At 41.7% G+C, this 21,565-nt stretch overlaps 2 protein-coding genes across 3 annotated transcripts; both read right to left on the bottom strand.

Annotated features, from left to right (window-relative positions):
• Nucleotides 1-72: 72 nt before the first annotated feature.
• On the bottom strand, nt 73-3,668 carry phyhd1 (phytanoyl-CoA dioxygenase domain containing 1). 2 transcript variants are annotated; one of them, XM_010901117.3, is made up of 12 exons: nt 3,527-3,668; nt 3,027-3,185; nt 2,897-2,902; nt 2,602-2,677; nt 2,461-2,508; nt 2,184-2,239; nt 2,019-2,081; nt 1,894-1,915; nt 1,668-1,796; nt 1,288-1,404; nt 554-680; nt 73-361 (listed from the first exon to the last, which is right to left on the bottom strand). In XM_010901117.3, exons 1-12 carry the CDS (start codon nt 3,557-3,559, stop codon nt 313-315), a joined length of 885 nt encoding a protein of 294 aa, XP_010899419.2. In that variant the 5' UTR covers nt 3,560-3,668; the 3' UTR covers nt 73-312. The 2 variants fall into 2 exon arrangements, with proteins under 2 accessions (XP_010899419.2, XP_010899420.2); XM_010901118.5 differs by lacking the exon at nt 2,897-2,902 and having other exon boundaries at nt 3,527-3,667.
• A 639-nt stretch (nt 3,669-4,307) lies between these two features.
• On the bottom strand, nt 4,308-20,914 carry lrrc8aa (leucine rich repeat containing 8 VRAC subunit Aa). The gene is made up of 3 exons (XM_010901115.4): nt 20,738-20,914; nt 11,566-13,684; nt 4,308-8,372 (listed from the first exon to the last, which is right to left on the bottom strand). The coding sequence occupies exons 2-3, from the start codon at nt 13,672-13,674 to the stop codon at nt 8,097-8,099; spliced, it is 2,385 nt and encodes a 794-aa protein (XP_010899417.1). The 5' UTR covers nt 13,675-13,684; nt 20,738-20,914; the 3' UTR covers nt 4,308-8,096.
• Nucleotides 20,915-21,565: the final 651 nt, after the last annotated feature.

The raw sequence follows: 21,565 nt of genomic DNA, 5'->3' as shown, positions 1-21,565 counted from the left end.
AACAACCCTTTTTATCTGATAAAAACGAATGCGTGTTGAAGGGAGTTTGTAAGCATTAAGTGAGGAAACAAATCGTTATTCACATGTCCTTCATTCACAGTTTATCCCATCCTGTAGGCCTGTTACATTGAGTTACATACTGTAAGTACTGTATGATAATAGGTTTGATATACTGGTTGTCTGTTCTCACAGTAATGGTTGCATTTATGTAATGTGTTATTCATTTAGTCCTGTTGTGATGGAACTGTCCTGCAGAATGAGTGAAATCTTCTCCTCTGTCTTTCCATTCAGTGTAGTGGCAGAGAACCAGGATTACTTGGTATAAAGGGCAGGAAAAGGAAGCTCTTCTGTAGGCTGTAACCTGTCAACAGGGAAAGAGAATTCAGTACTATCAAACAACTCCCCCACCTTCAGAACCACAGGAATGTAGACAGTGAATGTTTATAGTAAATGCATACTCAAATAGTATGACTGGCTGTTGTTCTGGAAAATGGTGTCTGCTCAATGACTAGCGTGATCATTTGATAAAGGGGAATCTTTCAGTAATGCGCACCAGTTTTCGGGGCTCCATTTTGTCTTCTGAGACTCCATGATGTGGAAAGTGTAGACGTGCCGTGATTTCTCAGACACGTTCGGCTCACTTTTATGAACAACCTCTCCGTGGATCAGAACCACCCCACCTGAGCGGAGAGCAAACAACTCCTCATTAGTTACTTACTAACCAGCAAGCTATGTTCGTCCTTACTCTTTGACCGTCCCTCCCCCTGCAAGCTCCCGGTCACACAGGGAAAGCTAAGAGTGAGCTCTGCTGCGCACTTATTAACTAACTCCTGAGGTCACTGTCCCTGATGTCGAGCAGTCTCGAAAACCTGACCTGTCCGGTCTCAATGGTTGTCGCCCGCAGTCATTTTGGTCCCCTTCAACATCGTTCATGATTAACCGTATTGGCCAAGAGGAACTACATCATTGCCTATGTCCCCTGTAGCTCAATTGGTTGAGCATGGAGCTTGAAACGTAAAGCTCCATTCTCTCCCATGAAAATCCAGTCCAAAATAAATGTGTTTGCACTCAGTACTGTCAGTTGCTCTGGATAGGAGTGTCTGACTGAAATGTAAATTAATACCCCCCCCCCCCCCCCCCCGCCTAAAACATTACTGTTGCCTATGGTCTTCAAGACCACTGATACGGTTTGATTACACGGTCCTTTAGTCCCATTCATGTACATCTTGAAAGACAGGTTGATCCACAGTTAAATTCCAGTTGTCAGCAGAAGATATAAGCATGTACCTTTTTTAACAGGTGTTGGTATGAACAGTTCATCATCATGGTTTGCCTCTCTTCCAACAAAGTCTGTCAGGGGATAGGTGTCTTTTGTGTTCCGCACCATACGTCGGGTGATACCATCTGGGGGGTGAGGGGAGGCACATGCCAAGTTATTATAACTGGTTTGATTTACTGACTTCTAATGGCAGCACCCCTGTAATTCAAAACCTTGTTGAGTGTGATGGGGGGCAGTGGTTGCAAATGTTGGATCTAGTTTTAACATCTGAAATCTAAGACAAATAATAAATGACCTTTGTAAAAAATAAAGGATGTGAAACAGGTCTTTGTGTTGATACGAGATGATTACAGGTCAAATGGTCAAAGGCAATCAGACAGTGCCCTACTGTTGTGTGAGCCAGGGATGAACCACAAGCAGCCGTTGTCCACGGTGGCATCCTCCAGGGCAATCCACACCCCCATCACCCGACCCAGGGGCTCGGTGTGCAGGAATGTAGCGTCCTGGTGGGGCGTCACTGACAAACAGGCAGACAGGGGACTATTTGGTGTTAAAAAGGCACTCAAACATTCTCATATTCACGAATGGTTGTTCTAACAGTCAATCTTTCTTACCTTCTCCTCCAATGCCTGGTTGCTGTAAAACACAAATGAGTGAAGTCAGAACCCGCTAGGCAAATGTCGGACTAGTGATGGCAGAAGCTGTCTGGTGAAAGCTACAAAGCTGGTGTGCACCCTACCTTAAAGATGTACATGCTTTGCAAAATCACCGGACTCTTCAAACCCAGTTTCTTGGCTATACCCTGCGGAATATAAACAGAACAGTTTAGTATAACCCAGTATCATATTCAGTCCAACTGAAACAGTTCTGATGCGTCCTTTACTATTAATAAGTTAGTTCTCACCTGAATCTTGGGTGAATGAGTGGCAGATTTGAATAAAGGCTCATAGGCATGAAGTGCTATTGAAGATGGAACAGGAGTTTAAGATGTTACTCTGTTGTGCTCTTGGGACACACCTAACCCTACTTGATCCTGTAAAGTTATTTTAAATAACAAAATGTAGAAACTACGCACTGCTGTTAACTTACAAGCTCACTCTTAAATAATATTGTCCAAAATGTAGCCAAAAACATTAAATAAGCACATAATCTAAAAAAAATATACAATTATTGAAACTCACCATGTCCAATTTTGTTTAAAGAACACTCTTTTGGTACAGTGAAATTTCCTTGAACGAAAAGATGGGACTTAGATGTCAGTTAATGAGTATCATTAAAACCATCACACCTAATCTAAAGCCTTAATTTATAACAAGGCTCACCTTTATCATCAAAAACTCCTTTTTCAAAGAAGAATCGGATCTTATCTCCACTGGTAATGAAGTAGTCCGCGTTTCCCTGCAGACAAATATGGCACATGTAACCTGTTCCCGCAATAAAATAAGGTTATAGAGTTGAGGGCCGTGAACATTGATAATTGACTTATACAAGAAAAAGAAAAAAAAACAGTTATTCAATGCTAATATATGGACACAAAGAAAGGGAGCAAATATCGATTCAGACTATTATCTATTTTTGATTAAATTATAATGAAAGGACTGGGATGTACTATCTTACCTGCATCTATATATTTGTATTAGGTAGGCATGGAGAAGACAGGTGATCGGGTCAAATGGTGCACAAAAATAAACTTAGCAGCCCAGTGAACCTGATACAGTTTACATTGCGGTAAGTTGCGCAAGGTCACCTGTTCTTTCAGCTGCTCGTCGTGATTAGTAGAGAACTGGATCCGACAATGGTCTGGAACGTCCATCCGATCCACGATCTCCCCCATCCTCAGCCGGAGCTCATCACACTCCGCCGGGCTGAGTAGCCCTTCCAGAACCAAGTACCCGTCCTTATGGTACTGTTTAATACAGTAGGTCCAGAAACTTTTTTTTTTTTACCACCACATGGCGTAAACTACAGCGTGGGTAATATTTTTCCCACAGACACTTTTTTTTGTTAGTTTATTTCGTTGAAATTGTAGCCGAAATCTTGCTGCTCGAGTTATGTAGCCTGCAGTAATTTGGTTGCATGCTTTGCTGAATTTGCACGAAGTTATGTAAGCTATAATTAACAAAATGTATTTATAAATAGCCTAATGAAAGTCACGATAACCACGAGAGAGCATAAACAGGTTTGACAGTACAAATCAAGACAATTGTTTTAATCAACATTACGTTCAGGCTCACATTTTAGGCTTACCTTTTCTGCATCTTTATCTGTTAGAAAATCCATGCTGAAAACTCAAAATGTCGGTCAGACTCAGTAGCTGATGAATCATCCGGGTTCTTCAAGTCTGAACCACTCAGGAGTATGGAACCATGTGATGTGGACCTGTCTAACATGATTAGACTTTATCCATAGTGAAGCAATAGTAGGATTTAGGACTCAAGTCCAATGGGCTGCATTTAATAACCAAACGTCATCTCATCCAAAAACCATCTCATCCAAAAAGTATTCCAGGCATTCTCAAAGTATCTTTCTGCAACATTATCCACCATAATATAGCCAAGTAAAGCCTTAGAACATCAAAAGTTAAGCAATCCTATTTGCATAATTCTCAAACACGTGATTTACCCCCCTGGGCATCTCATTACCAAAATGTCAGACGTATCCCATTTCCTTGATTGCCTAATTTTGTGATTTAAAGGCTTAAACAGCAAATAATTTTAAAATCCACAATGCTCTTCTGGTCTGTGGACACTGATTACCCCGGCTAGCTTTGCAGACACCTGAGCTGCCAGAGGGAGTCGCTATAGAGCAGTGAGATCAGGAAATCCCTGCTGACAAAGCCTCCTCTTTTCAGTGCTGGCCAATTGTCATCACCAATGACAGCACAATCAAGGCGTAAACCTAGGTCAGCTTGATGTTACCTTGAGACCTTTTCAGATAAGTTTTTTGGATACAGGCCCTCATTTGATAATTGGTTTTAGTTAGGGTCAACAACAGGGAAGACATAAATGGGAATAAACGAAGAAACAGATTGATGTTAACGTGTTTCACTTTATTATATCAGAATAGTAAAAAAGTAGAAGCAGTAAAACACCTGTCATGGTGTTGTCAAGGCTACAATTTTCCATTGTAATAAATGTCTGTGGCGTTTGTTGTAGGAAGCCAGTGTTTGCTAATTTGACAAGAAAGAAAGTGTGAAATGATGAAGTTTGAGTCCATTCCCTTTTGACAGGTCCATGGTATTTCCTATGGTAACATTCCTTGTTCAAGGGCAATACAACAGATGTTTCACTTTGTTGTTTCCGGGATTAGAACCAGCAACATTTTGGTTACCGGGCCAATGCTCTACATCTGCCGATGTATGCTAATGCCTGCTAGCTCTGTTCTGGATAAAAAAGTAAGCTATGAAAGAAATACAGGCTTGATTCAACTGAGCTCTTCCAGTTGGCTGACTGAAATATGTATAATAGGTATAATGGACCACACAAATGATTATGGCTTGCGAGAAACAACAGCATTTTCCAACAGTTTTTCTGCATTTCCATGGGCTTTCCTATTCCATGGGTGTGTTTTGTCCGTGGCCTTGTGTAACATTGCTGGCAACATTGTGTGTCTGTAGACATTCATGTTACTATGTACAGTATGAAGTCATAAGAAGAAGCATGACTCAGACTCCCTGAAGTGTTTCTTTAGGCTACATGCATTGTAGTGAGACCTTATGAATTCTACTGTGAACCTCAGCAGGTGCCACAAAACCCCTATTGAAAGTAGGTTGTTTGCCTGTGCATATAGCCAATGCAAGAATTATAGCGATGAGGAGGTAACCAAGGAACTATGACCCTAAACATGCAACATAAATAACATGAATGCTGCTTTGACTACGTTTTGACTGCCCTGTAGTCGTAGAAGTTCTACAGTTGTACCCAAATATCTAAATGGTCACGTTGATACAATGCTCCCATAACCTAAAAAAACTTTTCTTACGAAACAAAAATTTCTCTGCGTGATTCCACAAGAGAGCGCTGTATCCACATCGGATGCACATGAGATTGTCAGAGTAAGGCATTCATCTAATAAAGTGAAGATCATTTTTCGGGGAAAATGTCTAAATAACTAAAAGTCGTTAAACCTGCAGAAGCGTTGTGTTAAAAAAAAAAAAACACGTAAAATAAAATGCAAAACAGGTCCTGCTGAAGGGAGAATACAGCAGAGGAACATGATGAGCATCAACCATTTTGACCATAACATCACAACCTACCTAAAGTGCTGCCAGTGCTATACAGATAGGCCTAGGTACAGTAGAGGTCATTCCTCAACACCTGATACAGGATCAGATCGTATTTCATCTCCCCAATGTCTGATGCAGCTCAGGGAACGGCGATCTGAGTTTAGGGGTGAAGCTAATTCAGGGAAACGTGTAACTTGAGCTTAGCGCTGGGCAATATGGACAAAAATCCATATTGCGCTAATGAAAGACCAAAAACACCCCTAAAAAATGGTATTAGCCTTTAAACTACTACTAGTAGTTTAATTGTTGCAGACATTAATTGTCCCATTAAAATTCATATTTAAAAACAGGGAGGGACTCAGAGGCAAGAGTGAAATTAAAATGTGCTTTAAGGTCAGTCTGTACAAAGGCAATGTCTGTTTAAATATTGTGACTCAAAGGGAATTTAGTTTCCCCCTGTGGTCAGTACAAGTACATATTTCTTTTAGTTTGGGGAGGGGCATGATCAGAACATAAAAAGGTGGAGCAACAGATACAAATAGTTAATTAAATAATTCTGTTTCAACAGTGTAAAAACAGTACCAAGCATAGCTAGACATCATACAGAGTGATATCATGTAACAATTACTCTGACAATCTGAAAAGACTTGGACAAGGGTGGATAAGGGATACTATAAGGCCATCAAATAATTACAGTAATTATGTTCAACAGTACATACCCGCAAAGCAATATATTCTGATATATAACTTCATCCAGTTCTACAACCAGATCGGTTTTCTGCTTCAATTCAGTTTACAATAACTTATCCTGTGCGATTTTAAAGCTGTGGGGATGCATTCACAACAATTTTGAACCCTTGTTCTCATTTGCCACTTAGGTTAGGTTAATTTTAACAGATTTGAACACTATCAGCACACAATCTGCATGTGCGCCCAACATGACACTGTAGTTTGCCTAAAAAGTGCGGTTTCATTCATACTGTGTAGTGTGGTCAGTCTGATAGAGATTTTCTACTCCTCCAAATGTTCCAAACGACCTAGAACAAGTCAGAGAATAATACAGTGACATTACAGTGTGCCTCTATTCAACCGCCCACTGCATGTCAGGACCAGCTAGGCTTTGCTCTGAGAAAGGGTAGCTCATTTCCTCACACACTCCTACTTTGTGAGCACAGCTGTAACCTTTATGAGTGGAGCGCCAGCCTAACACTGCCAGAGACTTTTTAAGAACAGAGCTGGATTCAAAACACCCAGTGGGACTATTTCCATTGCTAACCTTCCAAAACAGGTAGTTTTACTGAGTTTTACATTTAAAAAAAGTGAACAAAGATGAATTAATGTTACCTTTCTTCTCCGATGAGGCTTAGTGTAAATATAAAATAACTTGGAACAGTTGATTGTAGTAATAATAATAATAGTTTGTTTGTGCCTATGCTCAAAACATATACATAAAAATCATGAACAAAACCATGAATAATTAACAAAATCATGAATCATGACACTTGTAATCATAAACAACATGGGACAGAACAGTACTGATTTAGGGCCTATTAGTAACAGTGGCCTGGCTGGTCTTGAAGGAACCACCTACGGGGGCAATTCTCCTCTACCAATAACCATTTATTAGTCCCTTCTTCGCTATTAGCGTATACTGTATAAGCCAATGACATATACATGTCACTGTTTTGAAATGCAAAGGTTCTGGTCTCCTTTTCATTAAGTCACAGGGTAAAAAAAATGTTTTAAAATGTTTAGCAGAAAACAAAGAAAAGCGTTTCTCATTGAAAAAGGTTGAGGTAACCCCTCTGTTTCAGTTTATTTTCCTACATTAGCGCCTAAGGAACTAGGCCCGGGTTTGGCTCCTTTGGACCTTGATCGTGTTCTTTTGAAGCAATTGGATCCTGTGTCCTCACTGCCTGTGGATAAACACAGATGGCTGGTTCTGGTGGACTGTATACTTGAGTGAAGAAAAACTGAGAAAACAAACATATTGCTTGGTAAGCTATGAGCATGTCTTCCACTCCCACACACTGTCTCCTTCCTGTTGACTGCTTTCCAGCAGTGGATCATGTAGGTGGAAGAAAAACTCATACAAATATATTATCTGTGTGCGCGTGTGTGCACTGCGGGGGTAACTCCTTGTCCTTCTGTGGCATTTATGTATACTGGTATGCTGAGGCTCCTAAGTACAAAGTCTTTCATTTCTTTCCATCTCACCCTCGCTTTCAGTAGCATTTGGCAAGGATCATCTCTGCACGTCCTTCAATAAAAAAAATGGGGAAAATATATATATTTTTTTAAAACTGAATGAAAGTGGAAAAAAAGTTGTCGAGCAGAGGACATGAACTGAAAAACTAAAAAAAAAAAAAAATAGTAATTCAGTCAAGAGAGCCAAGATGCCACTCGCCATCCATCTCTGGCTGTGCATCTAAATTACAGACACCTCTATCTCCCCCCCCATACCAGTGAAGGCTGGTTGAGGGAGTCATTAGAGAATGGCCTTGGTAGGCACAGCTCCATCCACTGCCTCAAACCCCTTCTCTCAATTTGTTTAAATTCTGTCCTGAGGCTCTTTCTGTCTGGTCCCTCCCCTCAGACCGGCTCCTTGTCGGCTCTCCACAGCTGCTCTTTGACCTCCGTGGGCAGTGTCTTGAACAGGTCCTCCTCCACCACCAAGCCACTCCTCTTCAGCAGCCTGCATTCGCCCAGCTCCACGGGCAGGCACTCCAGACGGTTCCCCCGTAGCTCCAGCTGGGTCAGGCCTGTGAGCTCGCCAAAGCGTGACGGCAGAGACTGCAAGCAGTTGTTGCCCAGGTTCAAAGTGCGCAGTTTCTTGCACTGGAACAGCTCTGGCGGGAGAGACTCGATCTGATAGGGATGAGAAGGAAGAACAGAATGGACAGTTGTTAAAAAAGGAGAAACGAAAAACTGAGAGAATAAATGTTCAAATCTAGTTTCATTTTTACATATCAGAAAGATACTAATTTCATTGCCTTATCCTCTAGCTTGATACCACTATAGCATATGATTCAGTAAATATCAAGACAGCAGGGAAGTTTCTTGCTTTAAGATTTGAAAGGTTTATCTCCTCCCCAGCCACCAACTACATTCTTAAGGGCAGACTTGGCAAACGGCGGCAGGAGAGAGGTAAGTTTAGTACATACTGTTCCCGCCGTAGTTAAAGAAAAGAAGCAGTCACACCAGCCAACAGAACTTCAAGCCAATCCGAAACAAAACAAAACACTCTGCCCCTAAGCTTGAAGCCAATCAGAGACTGGCATGACACCAAGTTGAAAAATGTAAAGTTGCTTGGTTATTAAGAGGTACAGAGTACAGGCAGTTGAGATCCTAATAAATCCTATCGCAGTACTACTGCTATAGTACAGACATAGTCACAGTTTTGCAGTACAGAGATATGCATTTTTTGTAATGATTTCTCATGCCCACACAAATATCTGCCATGAAATATTTCAGTCATGTGCATTCTCTATAGATATTAATTTAATCAATTTATTACGAGAGAAAACTGATTCACAGAGACTAAAATGGCTGAATGAAATTACAGATCCTTATATACACAGAAGATGCGACACAGCTGGTCATTCCTGGCATTGTTTAGGCTCTGTTCTTCGATACAAAAACCTAGAACACTTCTGAACATTGGTGTTCATAGGATAGAATACAGAGTCCAGATTAAGGCCCATCTGGGTATTATGTTTCACACATTTCACAACTCATTTGGGTCGATAATGTTCTAATAGCAATGAGAAGACTCCGGAGAGGGACGTAAAACACAGGGGTTCCTTGTAAACAGGGCTATTTTGGGTGAATGCTCAAAGCCCATTCACAGTGTGGAGCCACATATATTGGGAGAGGCAGAGCAGTAAAACCTTAATAATAGTATTGTTTCAGAAACCAGTTTGAGAATGTTATGTAACCTCCCAGAATTCCTTGCAAGCCCTCAGCATATTTCCACAGTGATCGCAGGAAAAATGGTTGACTGAAGTTAGCTAGCCGGTCGTTGATGTACAGTACTGTACGTTAGAGTAATGGTCTGAGTGTCATTCAGGCAAAAAACGAATGGCCAGAGCTCTGAATCACATTTATCACATATATCACATTACGTAAAGACATTATATAATCTATTTGCAATATTACATATTCTGTAAATAAAATATATATATTAATGTATATGTTTATTTACATGTTACAACACATGTAGAAGTGCAACTCGTGTTAGCCAACCCTGAAATTATACTGAAAATGGTTTCTAGAAGTCAGTCTAATCTGGTGGAGAAGGTAAACTTCTCATCTATTAGCAAATAGAAATACTGTGGGAAACCCTGTTACAAAGGAACTAGCTTAATCTTAATCAACCAGGGCTCCTTCCACAGGTGTCTTCTATGTCCATTCTCCATTTGGAACAATGCCTTGCAGTTGTGTAATTAGCTCAGATAATTGATGACAAACACTATTTACGCTATGGTCACTTCCACTGAATTTTACTGCCTGGGGACTAGGTTGTCATCATCTAGATGGCAATTGACATCAATCAAGTTTATGTAAATTACCTTCATTCATTAGTTTTGTAAATTGTTAAAGCATCTCCGTGAAGCTTTTATGAACAAGACATAATAAACCTTTTCCATCCTTCTGCTTAATAAACAAGTGTTGCAGCTAAAATGGGTTGAGTTTGCACATTGTTGATGAAAAATAAACGTTATTGACAGTATAGATGATTTAAGCGAAAAAAGTATTCATTTGGATTTTCTCTCTTTTAGCATTTTTTTGACACTGAATGTTTTTTTTTAAATCTTTAACCAAAACCTGGTAATGAATAAAGGGAACCTGAATTCAAAACTAATTTTGTAAACTTGTTTAATTCATTTCATGAACAGAATTATGCAACACATGATGACCCCCTTGTGCACTATGTCTGATACCAAAGGCATCTTGTGGCGCTTCATCAGTCACCATTCTGATGTAGGCTTGCTTACGCACGTCATGTATATTATTTCTTTTAAATAATCCTTTATTTGTTGTCTAGACACTTTCTCAACCCACTATGTGAAGAGCAGGTCCAGTGCATCTCAGTGGGTGGAGCAGGGTGCGTGCAACGCCAAGGTCCTGTGTTCATTAATCATGGAAGGCCAGGACAAAAAAAGTCAAAACATTTGTCTCTGGATAAGAGTGTCTGTTAAATTAATTAAATCTAGTACACTCGGAGTGGCACAGTGGTTTATTGAAAACTGACTATCCTAAAAATAAATTCCCTTGTTAGTCTGACATGTGTCTGGTGCTGTATATGGGGCCCTCCAGGGATCTCTGTGCCTGGGGGTGATAGTCAGGGCCTGACAGCAGACGTGCCTGTTGGGGGAGGGGCTCTATTTAGCTGTTTTCTGTTCAGTTATTTATAAAGAAGCACATTAAAAGGATGTCTTTAAACTCTGCTCCACATGTCCTGCCTACCAGCCAAACGTAACACCATGAAGGTTTAAAATACCTACATCTTTGGTTCCTAAAAAACCGTTAAGACAGGATGTTGTTATCTGCAACCAGAAGACAAATTCATTATCTTAAGGAAACTTCTCATCCTGGAATGTTTAAGGGCTCAGTTAAGCTACATTGTACTTCCGTTTGGACACAATACCGGGTAGTCTTGAATATTGGTCAAATGAACTTTTCAAGAGACCAGTTAATCTTAACCACGCCAAACTCTACAATGTGACCTCTACTCTGGTCTATTATCCCTAACATAACCCCATACAACTATCTTAATACTCCCCAGTGTGATCAAGAGCATATTCCCATCTGGAAAAAAGAGGGCAGGGATAGTTTGGGAATGATATCCTTGACTTACTCCGAATATGGAGTGATTATTGCGTTCACAGAAATTCTTCTTGAATTTCATCATTTTGAATTTGTATTATTAGAGATTTTTTTTTTTACTAATGGATAGTAATTAATTAGCCATCAGAAACTGTAATCCCTAATGGATTTATAACCCAATGCAATATTAATTCGATTTAGTATGAAATACAGGTTCAGTATTTGTACTCACCCTGTTGGCCGTCACAGCAAAGTACTGCAGGTTCTGGAGGAAGCCCACATCGGCATGTATGCTGGTCAGGTTATTGTGACTCAGATCCAAATAGCGCAGTTTGCGGCAATAAAAGAGCTGCCCTGGAATCTTCTCAATCTTGTTGCGGTTCAGGTAGAGCCTCTCTAAGTTGGTCAAGGTTCCAATCTGGATGGGAATGTACGCAATCTGGTTGTACCACAGCTTTAAGCACACTAGTCGGTGCAGGTGCTGGAAGCTAATGATCTCCTCAATGGTCTTGAGGTTGTTGTCCTTCAGGTCAATCTCCTGCAGGTTGTGCAGACTGAAGATGGAGTGTGGAATGCGTTCCAAGTCGCAGCGCACCAGCTCTAGTTCAGTCAGGTTCACCATCTTCTTCAGGCTGTTGAGCACCATCAGCTTGGTGCCCTCATTGTTGATGGACAGCTTCTGCAGGTGCACCCCGACATCTGTCACCACCTGAGGCAACTTGGTTAGATTGCTCTTTAGACGGAGCACTTTGAGCCTCTTGAGCTCCCGTAGCCCGTCAATAACGATGAAGCGGTTGTTATCCGCGCTCAGGTTTCCTGTGAGATGTAGCTCACTCAGATTCTTCAAGCTGTAGATCCACAAAGGGATCTCCTTGATGTCGGTAAACTTGATGTGGAGAGACTTGAGATTCTCCCTCAGGAAGGCCAAAGCAGGGGCTTCAATTTTAGCCGGCGTGTGGTATAGCCACATCTCCCTCAGGTTAACCAGCTGGGCAATGATGGGTGGGATGGTGACGTCTGGGATGAGCTCCAGTTTAAGCACTTCCAGTTCAATGAGGTCGAACACTGTGTCAGGGATTCCGCTTAGCATGAACAGGTGCAGCTCCAGTTTCTCCTGGGAGTTTTTTGTGATTCGTTGCCGCAGCTTTTCCAGTGTCCACTCATTGTTGAGGTTCAGCTGACGCAGTTTGTTCTCGCTTACCTCCGACAGGAAGACAGCAAAACGTTTGGAGTACAACGGGTCATACTGGTCGATCATGTGCAACATGAAGGCAAAGTCGTTCTTCACATCGGGAATGTCACTGTAGCGGCTCTCCTCACGAATCGACTCAAATGAGTAGCGCTTGAGGGAGCGGGTGACCATCCAGCATAGGGTGTACATGCAAATAAGGCCATAAATCCCGACTAGGCTGATGTAGAAACAGGCTAGGATCTTGAAGAGCGTGGCCAGTGGGTGAGCACAGTGGTACATTCTATAGCCTGTCAACTTTTCAACATCCACCTTGCAGATAACATTGAACTTAATGTAGCGTACATAGTAGGCTGTGTAGCAGATGATCAGGATGAATTTAATGACTTTGATGATGGTCTGGCGGATATAGAGCCGGTAGACAATGTCCCCTTCTTCAACGTGAACCCTGAATTTCTTGACCTTCTCAAAAAGAGCTTTGGCCTGTTCGCCTTCCTTTTTGTCCAGGACGCCAGTGTCTGAGCGATCCACGATGCCCTGTTCAATGCGAGACTTGGTTCTTTGGAGCATGGGTACACTGGCCTCTACGTCTTCACTGACACTGGATGCCTTTTTGTCCACAAAACTGTTCATCTTTCCTGGGGGCTTGGGGTCGCTCTCCTCCACTACAGTCTCAGACAAAGCCCTGGTGGTCCAGGGAGAGTCAAAACACTTGAGCAGGATGGACACAAAGTGCTCCAGTTTGGAGCTAGTCCGGGGGAACTTGAACCAGAAGTTACTGCAGGCCAGGAAAATAAGGGTATGTAGTAGCACCAAGTAAGGGAAGTACTTGGCAAACCAATGCAGCTTGTTCTCATAGCAGACTGCATCAATGTAGTTGTACTGGTGCCGGTCAAGGTCGTACTGGATCCCTTTGGGCTCAGGAGTGGGGTCAGTGACACTCACATTGAGGTACTGGCAGGAGTCTTTCAACACCCACTTGCAGGGCAAGCAGATCATCTTGTCCTGCGTGACCTGCAACGTGCCACCAAACACAGCAATCATGAGCATGACGATGGAGATGTAGTCGGTGAAGACGTCCCACCATGGCTTCAGGATGCGGTAAGCCGGCTGGGTGTCGGCAAAGTACCGGAGTTCTGTGATGGGGATCATGATGGTTCACCTATGGAGACAAATTGTAACACAAGACATTATTGCAACAGATTTACTGTAAAGTTCATCAGATTTAAAACGTAAAAGGTTTGCAACAGCTAGGCTTATCATGAACAACAAAGAGTAGCTCATTAAAACAAGTCTGAAGTCTGAGACCTATTTTCAGTTCTGGGGAGACACGTCTTGCATCAATATGATTTATATCTTATTTTTTCTTTATGTTTTGGTTAAACACTTCTTTCTCAATTACAGCAGATATTAAGACTATTTTTTCATAATTCAGAAATTCTACCTCATCCTATGTCAAAGAAATTGTTTTCCTTTTTTGGAAAAAAGCCATACACAGCTAGTTTCAAACATTTGGTCTCAATTCAATGATATGATTTAACACTAAATCAGTTTTGTTTGTCAACTTAAGAATATTTCAGAAATGTCTTCTCACATGTTTTATCCCAAACATCACAGCAATGCAAATTTTGCTTTGAAATGAAAGTCCAAGGATAACCTATTTTGGTTTTGCCTAAAATGTAAAAGTTCAAAAGGACACTGTTGAAACTGGCCCATTTAAAACCAAGAAAGTGTCTTATGTTGAAAGGTGGAATAAGGGGAGAGTAGCAGAAGGATGGGTATTTTCAACCACTAATGTGTGACTATACATATACACTGCTCAAAAAAATTAAGGGAACACAATCATCACGGTATAACACAGAGTATATTAATCTTCAGAGATAACAATCTGTCCAGTTAGGAAGCATAAGCGATTGTGAATCAATGTGACGTGTTTTGGTGCAAATTAAAGTGACAACAGGTGCACTGGAGAGACAACAGCAAGACAACCCCCAAAAAAGGGAATGGTTTTGCAGGTGGTGGCCACGGACAATTGCTCTCTCCTTATCCTTCCTGACTGATTCTTCTATAGTTTTGCCAGTGTCCTTGTCACTACTGGTAGCATAAGGCAGTACATTTTGCTTTGTCTCCCAGTACAGTCTCAATGGTATGGAGGAGATACCAGGAGACAGAAATTTCACGAGGGGTGCTGGACAGAACAGTAGAATGACATCAACCCAGCAGTAGGACCGGTATCTGCTCCTTTGTGTGAGGAGGAACAGGAGGAGCACTGCCAGAGCCCTACAAAATGACCTCCAATGGGCTACTGGTGTGCATGTTTCTGACCAAACTGTCAGAAACAGTCTCCATGAGGGCGGTATGAGGGCCCGACGTCCTCTAGTGGGACTGTGCTCACAGCCCATCATCATACAGCTCGACTGGCATTCGCCATAAAACACCAGAATTGTCCGGTCCGCCATTGATGAACCATTCTCTTCAAAGATGAGAGCAGATTCACACTGAGCACATGTGACAGACGTGAAAGAGTCTGGAGATGCCATGGTGAACGTTATGCTGCCTGCAATGTCATCCTGTATGACTGGTTTGGTGGTGGGTCAGTAATGGTCTGTGGAGGCATATCCTTGGAGGGTCGCACAGACCTCCACATGCTAGCCAACAGTACCCTAGACTGCTGTTAGGTACCAGGATGAAATCCTCAGACCCATCGTCAGACTTTACGCTGGTGTAGTGGGCCCTGGGTTCCACCTGGTGTAGGACAATGCCCCGCCTCATGTAGCCAGTAGCACCACAGCAGGTTCACACTGAACCCATTTGACACGTGAAAGAGTCTGGAGACGTCGTGGTGAATGTTATGCTGCCTGCAACATCATTAAGCATGACCAGTTTGGCGAGGGGGTCTGTGCTGCTCTGGGGACTGCTGTTAGGTACCAGGATAAAATCCTCACATTCATTGTCAGACCTTGGCCCTGGGATCCTTCTGTTGCAAGACAATGCCCGGCCTCATGTGGCCAGAGTGTGTAGGCAGGTCCTGGATGACGAAGGCATTGATGCCATTGACTGGCCCTCACGTTCCCCAGACCTGAATCCAACTCAGAACCTCTGGGATGTAATGTATAGGTGCATCCGACACCAGCAGGTAGGGCCACAGACTGTCCAGGAGCTCACTGATCCAGGTCTGGGAGGAGATCCCCCAGGACACCAACTTCCATCTCATCAGGAGCATGTCCAAACGTTGTCGGGAGTGCATACAGGCACTTGGGGCTATACACACTACTGAGTCACATTATGAGTTGCCGTGATGAAATTCACACCATTAGAAACAGCCTGTGATTTCCATGGTTTACTTAGATTTGCGGTGTAAGTTTGAATCCAGCCCTCAATTGGTTGGAGATTTTGGTTTCCACTGACCGTTGTTATGTCATTTTGTCCTCAACTAATTACACAATGTACAATAAAGATTTTGATCATAAATGTATTTTGTTTTCATCTGAGTCCAATGTGTGATTTAGGTGTTCCCTTCATTTTTTTGAGCATTGAATATACACTCACCTAAAGGATTATTAGGAACACCTGTTCAATTTCTCATTAATGCAATTATCTAATCAACCAATCACATGGCAGTTGCTTCAATGCATTTAGGGGTGTGGTCCTGGTCAAGACAATCTCCTGAACTCCAAACTGAATGTCAGAATGGAAAGAAAGGTGATTTAAGCAATTTTGAGCGTGGCATGGTTGTTGGTGCCAGATGGGCCGGTCTGAGTATTTCACAATCTGCTCAGTTACTGGGATTTTCACGCACAACCATTTCTAGGGTTTACAAAGAATGGTGTGAAAAGGGAAAAACATCCAGTATGCGGCAGTCCTGTGGGCGAAAATGCCTTGTTGATGCTAGAGGTCAGAGGAGAATGGGCCGACTGATTCAAGCTGATAGAAGACCAATTTTGACTGAAATAACCACTCGTTACAACCGAGGTATGCAGCAAAGCATTTGTGAAGCCACAACACGCACAACCTTGAGGCGGATGGGCTACAACAGCAGAAGACCCCACCGGGTACCACTCATCTCCACTACAAATAGGAAAAAGAGGCTACAATTTGCACGAGCTCATCAAAATTGGACAGTTGAAGACTGGAAGAATGTTGCTTGTTTTGATGAGTCTCGATTTCTGTTGAGACATTCAGATGCTAGAGTCAGAATTTGGCATAAACAGAATGAGAACATGGATCCATCATGCCTTGTTACCACTGTGCAGGCTGGTGGTGGTGTAATGGTGTGGGGGATGTTTTCTTGGCACACTTTAGGCCCCTTAGTGCCAATTGGGCATCGTTTAAATGCCACGGCCTATCTGAGCATTGTTTCTGACCATGTCCATCCCTTTATGACCACCATGTACCCATCCTCTGATGGCTACTTCCAGCAGGGTAATGCACCATGTCACAAAGCTCGAATCATTTCAAATTGGTTTCTTGAACATGACAATGAGTTCACTGTACTGAAATGGCCCCCACAGTCACCAGATCTCAACCCAATAGAGCATCTTTGGGATGTGGTGGAACGGGAGCTTCGTGCCCTGGATGTGCATCCCACAAATCTCCATCAACTGCAAGATGCTATTCTTTTAATATGGGCCAACATTTCTAAAGAATGCTTTCAGCACCTTGTTGAATCAATGCCACGTAGAATTAAGACAGTTCTGAAGGCGAAAGGAGGTCAAACACAGTATTAGTATGTTGTTCCTAATAATCCTTTAGGTGAGTGTAGATAAGCACATGTTCTGGGCTGTATATTGGCTCATTTAAAACCATTTGTTAAATTCTTTAAGAAAAAAAAGAATGAAAAAAAATATTCATAATTTTTGACTGTAACTAGTTACGGTCCATTTTGCTGTACATGAGGTGAGACATGTTAGGGTTGTGGTTCCTTATACACTATTATGCAATATACATGTCATTATGCAATATTTTTATGTGTCTTGCAGACTCTAACATTCATAACAGCCAACATTCCTATATTTAGAAGTCCTATGTCCGTGTTATACACTTCCATATAAAAGACACACATGGTCAGGAACAATTTGTGGTACTATTATAGTGTATCGAGGAAAAAAACACTTGTTTAATAGTACATTCCTGGGGAAATGAATCATTATTCAGGCACACACAGTCCTCTGTGTAACACTGACCAACCCAGACAAACCACTTAATAAAAACATCACAAGAACTGAGAACAGGCTGAAGCTTAAAATGTGCCCACCCACAGGAGCACAATCCTTGCAGCACCAAAGCCAATCTGATCAGCTGAAAGAGATTTTCATTTCCTGTTTGTACGCATGATGTTAGATGGGATCGAGAGGGTGGGAGTAGCCTTCAATTTATAACTTCACACTACACACTACATAAACCAACAGGAAAAGGATGGAAGAGTGTGTGGTGGAAAGATCCTCACAAAAGTGTCATCCAGTCCAAACCAGTATGTCAGAAAGAGGATCTGGAGCTGTGTAGCCATCCTATGCCTGCATATTTCTTATGGATCGCTTCCCTTTCATACATTGCTCTGGTTTTTCAGAAATGTTGCTCAAACAATCCTGTCTGTTCAAACTTGTTTCTGCCTAGAGACTGGAGTCTTTACACAGATTTCCAGTCGCGGTGGTATGACTTTCATGTAAGCGTGCATACAGGTTATGTATAATGTCAGAGTGCATACAGGTTATGTATAATGTCAGATTGCATAGGTAATGTATAATATGTGACAGCCAGGGTGACTACCCATTAAACAGATAGTTCAGTTCAGGCATTGCTTATCCATTGCACATGGAGCAGGTCTGACAATGTAAGGCTAACGAGGGCAGCTCCAATGGATCACTATCTAGAAGTTTGATAAATCATTCCCGCTTTCTCCCCGGGGGTCTGACTAACCTAGAAATGTTATCTGACCAGGATTAGATGGCGTAACACATGCCCGCCCGGACTGCAACACCCAGCATCCTTCCTCATGGTCTTCCCCATCTGTCTGGTCCCACACCGCACATACACTTTCAATTCAGATGTAGTTCTGCCAAAGTCGTTCTCTGACAGTTGTACGAACTGGGTTGATATTCAAGTACAGGCAGGTAGAGAGCCGAGGGCCAGACCTGCCGCCTCTACTTTCATTTATAAATATAGTCATGGGCCGGGTGAATTGATTGAGGTAAAAAAACTTTTAACATAACACAGACGTGCGGTAAATAAACTGATTCCTAAATATGAACAGACAGAACAACAAGAAACAAAAGATCTGCTAATCAGACACAAGACAACAGTCCTCAAACAACACAATACTAGCAGTCCAGTGTGTGAAGGGTTTAAATAGCCTGCATTGAGTAGAATGATTCTCAATGGCGGGGAGACGACTCAATATTAATATTTGGGTTTGGTTTTAACTGAAACAGTGGACCATAATGCATTTCACTAAGAGATAACCTAGCAAGACATATTTCACATCTCCACCCAGAACAAGCAAAGATGGATTACCAATCTCAACCCCATACAGGTACATTGAGTCAATGCACCAACCTTCTAAAAACAAAGCTGCTATTGTCCAAGCAAGGTTGCTTTGTCCAAGGAGTGTTGACTGAAATGCATTACTGAGTGGGCCAAACATAGAAATGTAATTACTAGTACATTAAAAGTCCCCTGAGACCATAACAATTTGTACGTACCATCGTGGATACAATAACTACTGCTGTCAGTCCATTACACTGTATTACTGAGCCAAGGCCAAAATGTCCTCCAAGAACAGGAACCACCAAAACAGAGAAACACATCATTGATTGGTGGTGGTAGTCTGCCAAAATTGGGCACAAAATAACATCTGTTTTACAAAGAGAATTTAAGATAAAAGTTCCGTAGCAATGGTGTTCCCTGTGTGATGGTGACTTCTACATTCACATTTGACAGCAGATAAGGGTGGTGTGTAGCAGGTCAGCAGCCAAACAAGTAGCATTGTTGTTAGTACTTGCTGACTAGTCGACAAGAAGTAGTCAGCAAATATGCTATTTGTCATATTTTTTTTTTATAGACAGTTCCTTTATATCAGCCTTTTAAAATCAGTATTGCGAAACAGTTAGATTGTTTAACTTTTCAAAAAAGAAATGCTGAGACAGTATCACAGTCTAGTGTCCAGGACTAGAATAAGAGCAATGTTTTTAGGCTGACCAGTAATCTTAAAAAAACACTTCGCAGAACATTCCAGTGACCTCAACAGTGTCTGTAAATGAGATGAGTGATGTTGATTCAATTTCATTTCTAAATAATGTGATAGTAATAACTCTATAATGTGAGAGTTATTACTCTATAAGAACACAGGTTTTGAAATATTTACCACCTGGATTACACCTATCAGATATGACTAAATCATGGACCGACATAAAATGGACAGACCAATTCAATGGGATGTTCCTATTCATTCTCTATGTTTGAATGTATTACCATGCAATATGTTCAATCCAGATGTACTACTTTTGGAAATACCGGACCCAGATGATACAAGACAGGACAGTATTCGTAGGCCCACTGTCCTGTCTATAATTGTTTCAGCTCCCTAGTAGGCGAAGGTGATCCTAGCTGTGTTAAAATACAAGGTTTAGTAATCATGCAAAGGTCATTATACTATTTTCATATACAGTAATAGCATTCCATGGTATTACATTAAAACAAACAGCGCATAAAAGATCGAGAAACCGTCTCCTACATACAGCACAATTACAACTATTTTCTGACAACTTGTACAGTTATACAATTGAATGCGTGCAATAGACGTGTGAAATCATTATTGTACCAGGTGCCAGTTAAATAGCACGTCTCCTGGTATCAAAAAAATCACACGCATCGGTCAGAAAACATCTAGGTGTCGTGCAAGAATCCATACTGAAATATGAAGAAATCCATTACGCAGGCTAATTTTCTAGTTTTTCCAAAAGTGACTGTATTTTTTTAAATCAGAGTAATTGTAAAGCGGCGGGCCTAAAAACTAATATGTAATCACTTAGGTCTACTCCCGAACACTGCATGTCATTGATACGGAGTCTTTTGTTGGATTCCCAAAATATCCAATCAACACACTGGTTGGGCTATTACGATGTCATAGCCTACAGAGGAGCCGAAATTTCACTGAACAGTTCTGTCAAAACGTGCCGTTGTTAAGATTTTCTTAACGTATCATAAAGTCCGTACTTACCTAATGTATTACAGTAAATGTAATTTTCCCGTTCCGCACGTAAGTGATACATTTCTTAATGCTCCACAAAGGGGCAATGTTCAGGTTCTCACACAGCATTTGCAGCAACAGAAAAGTCTCGAGGAGCGCAGCTGTCTCCACCCAGGAAGTTGGGTCACAAACCAGTTCGAGCACGCTATGTAGAGCGCGCTCCAATGCCTTAACACTGCGGCTGTACTTGTGCGTCAAACCAAGCGTATCGCTGCAGTTACGCACATTTTCGATATTCTTGGATGGAACCTTCGTGAATTTGGAAGAGGATTTTGCGGTCAATCTCTCTAATTTGTAATGTCATACGCATCATGTCGTATGTTCAACACAGCTTGAACACCCATTAAGAAGACCAGGTAGCATTCAGTTCTGATGCGTAATACACACTTGAACCCCTGAAAAACTGGAATAATGACGCACCTAATTAATTACGTAACTATATTAACTATGTAAAATACTTAATTCAAATTATTGTTAATGCATATTATGCAAAATCATCTGGCTGAGCATGGTAAACGTGCTGGAACTTCCAAACCCTAACCAATTTATCTTTAATTACAGCAGTTATCAAGGCTGTTGCCAGGAATCCTGGGCCCCCTCACATATAAACATTGATATTATTATGATCAGTGGGCCTTGCCAAGGCCCAGTGAATCATACCCACCTTTCCCTGTGTTAGCAACAACCCTGACAGTTATACGTGTTCACAATGCTTTACATCAAGCTTATACTCATTAACAAACCAAAACCATCACAGAACGGTATATAACGTGACCACATCCGAGCTAAGAGTTATTG

This window comes from Esox lucius, chromosome 14 (assembly GCF_011004845.1).
Source record: "Esox lucius isolate fEsoLuc1 chromosome 14, fEsoLuc1.pri, whole genome shotgun sequence".
Lineage (NCBI taxonomy): Eukaryota > Metazoa > Chordata > Actinopteri > Esociformes > Esocidae > Esox > Esox lucius.
The sequence above is the reverse complement of the archived record's forward strand: the minus strand, read 5'-3'. Positions and strand labels throughout refer to the sequence as shown.

What these genes read in the sequence shown, in the direction of transcription:
- phyhd1 (XM_010901117.3), bottom strand. Translation starts at nt 3,559, where the DNA reads ATGGATTTTCTAACAGATAAAGATGCAGAAAAG. An exon ending in TTTAAACAAAATTGGACATG is followed by an intron (nt 2,240 to 2,460) that starts GTGAGTTTCAAT and finishes CATCTTCAATAG; the next exon opens with CACTTCATGCCTATGAGCCT. An exon ending in AAAGCATGTACATCTTTAAG is followed by an intron (nt 1,916 to 2,018) that starts GTAGGGTGCACA and finishes TGTGTTTTACAG; the next exon opens with CAACCAGGCATTGGAGGAGA.
- lrrc8aa (XM_010901115.4), bottom strand. Translation starts at nt 13,674, where the DNA reads ATGATCCCCATCACAGAACTCCGGTACTTTGCCGACACCCAGCCGGCT. An exon ending in TTGCTGTGACGGCCAACAGG is followed by an intron (nt 8,373 to 11,565) that starts GTGAGTACAAAT and finishes CATCCCTATCAG; the next exon opens with ATCGAGTCTCTCCCGCCAGA.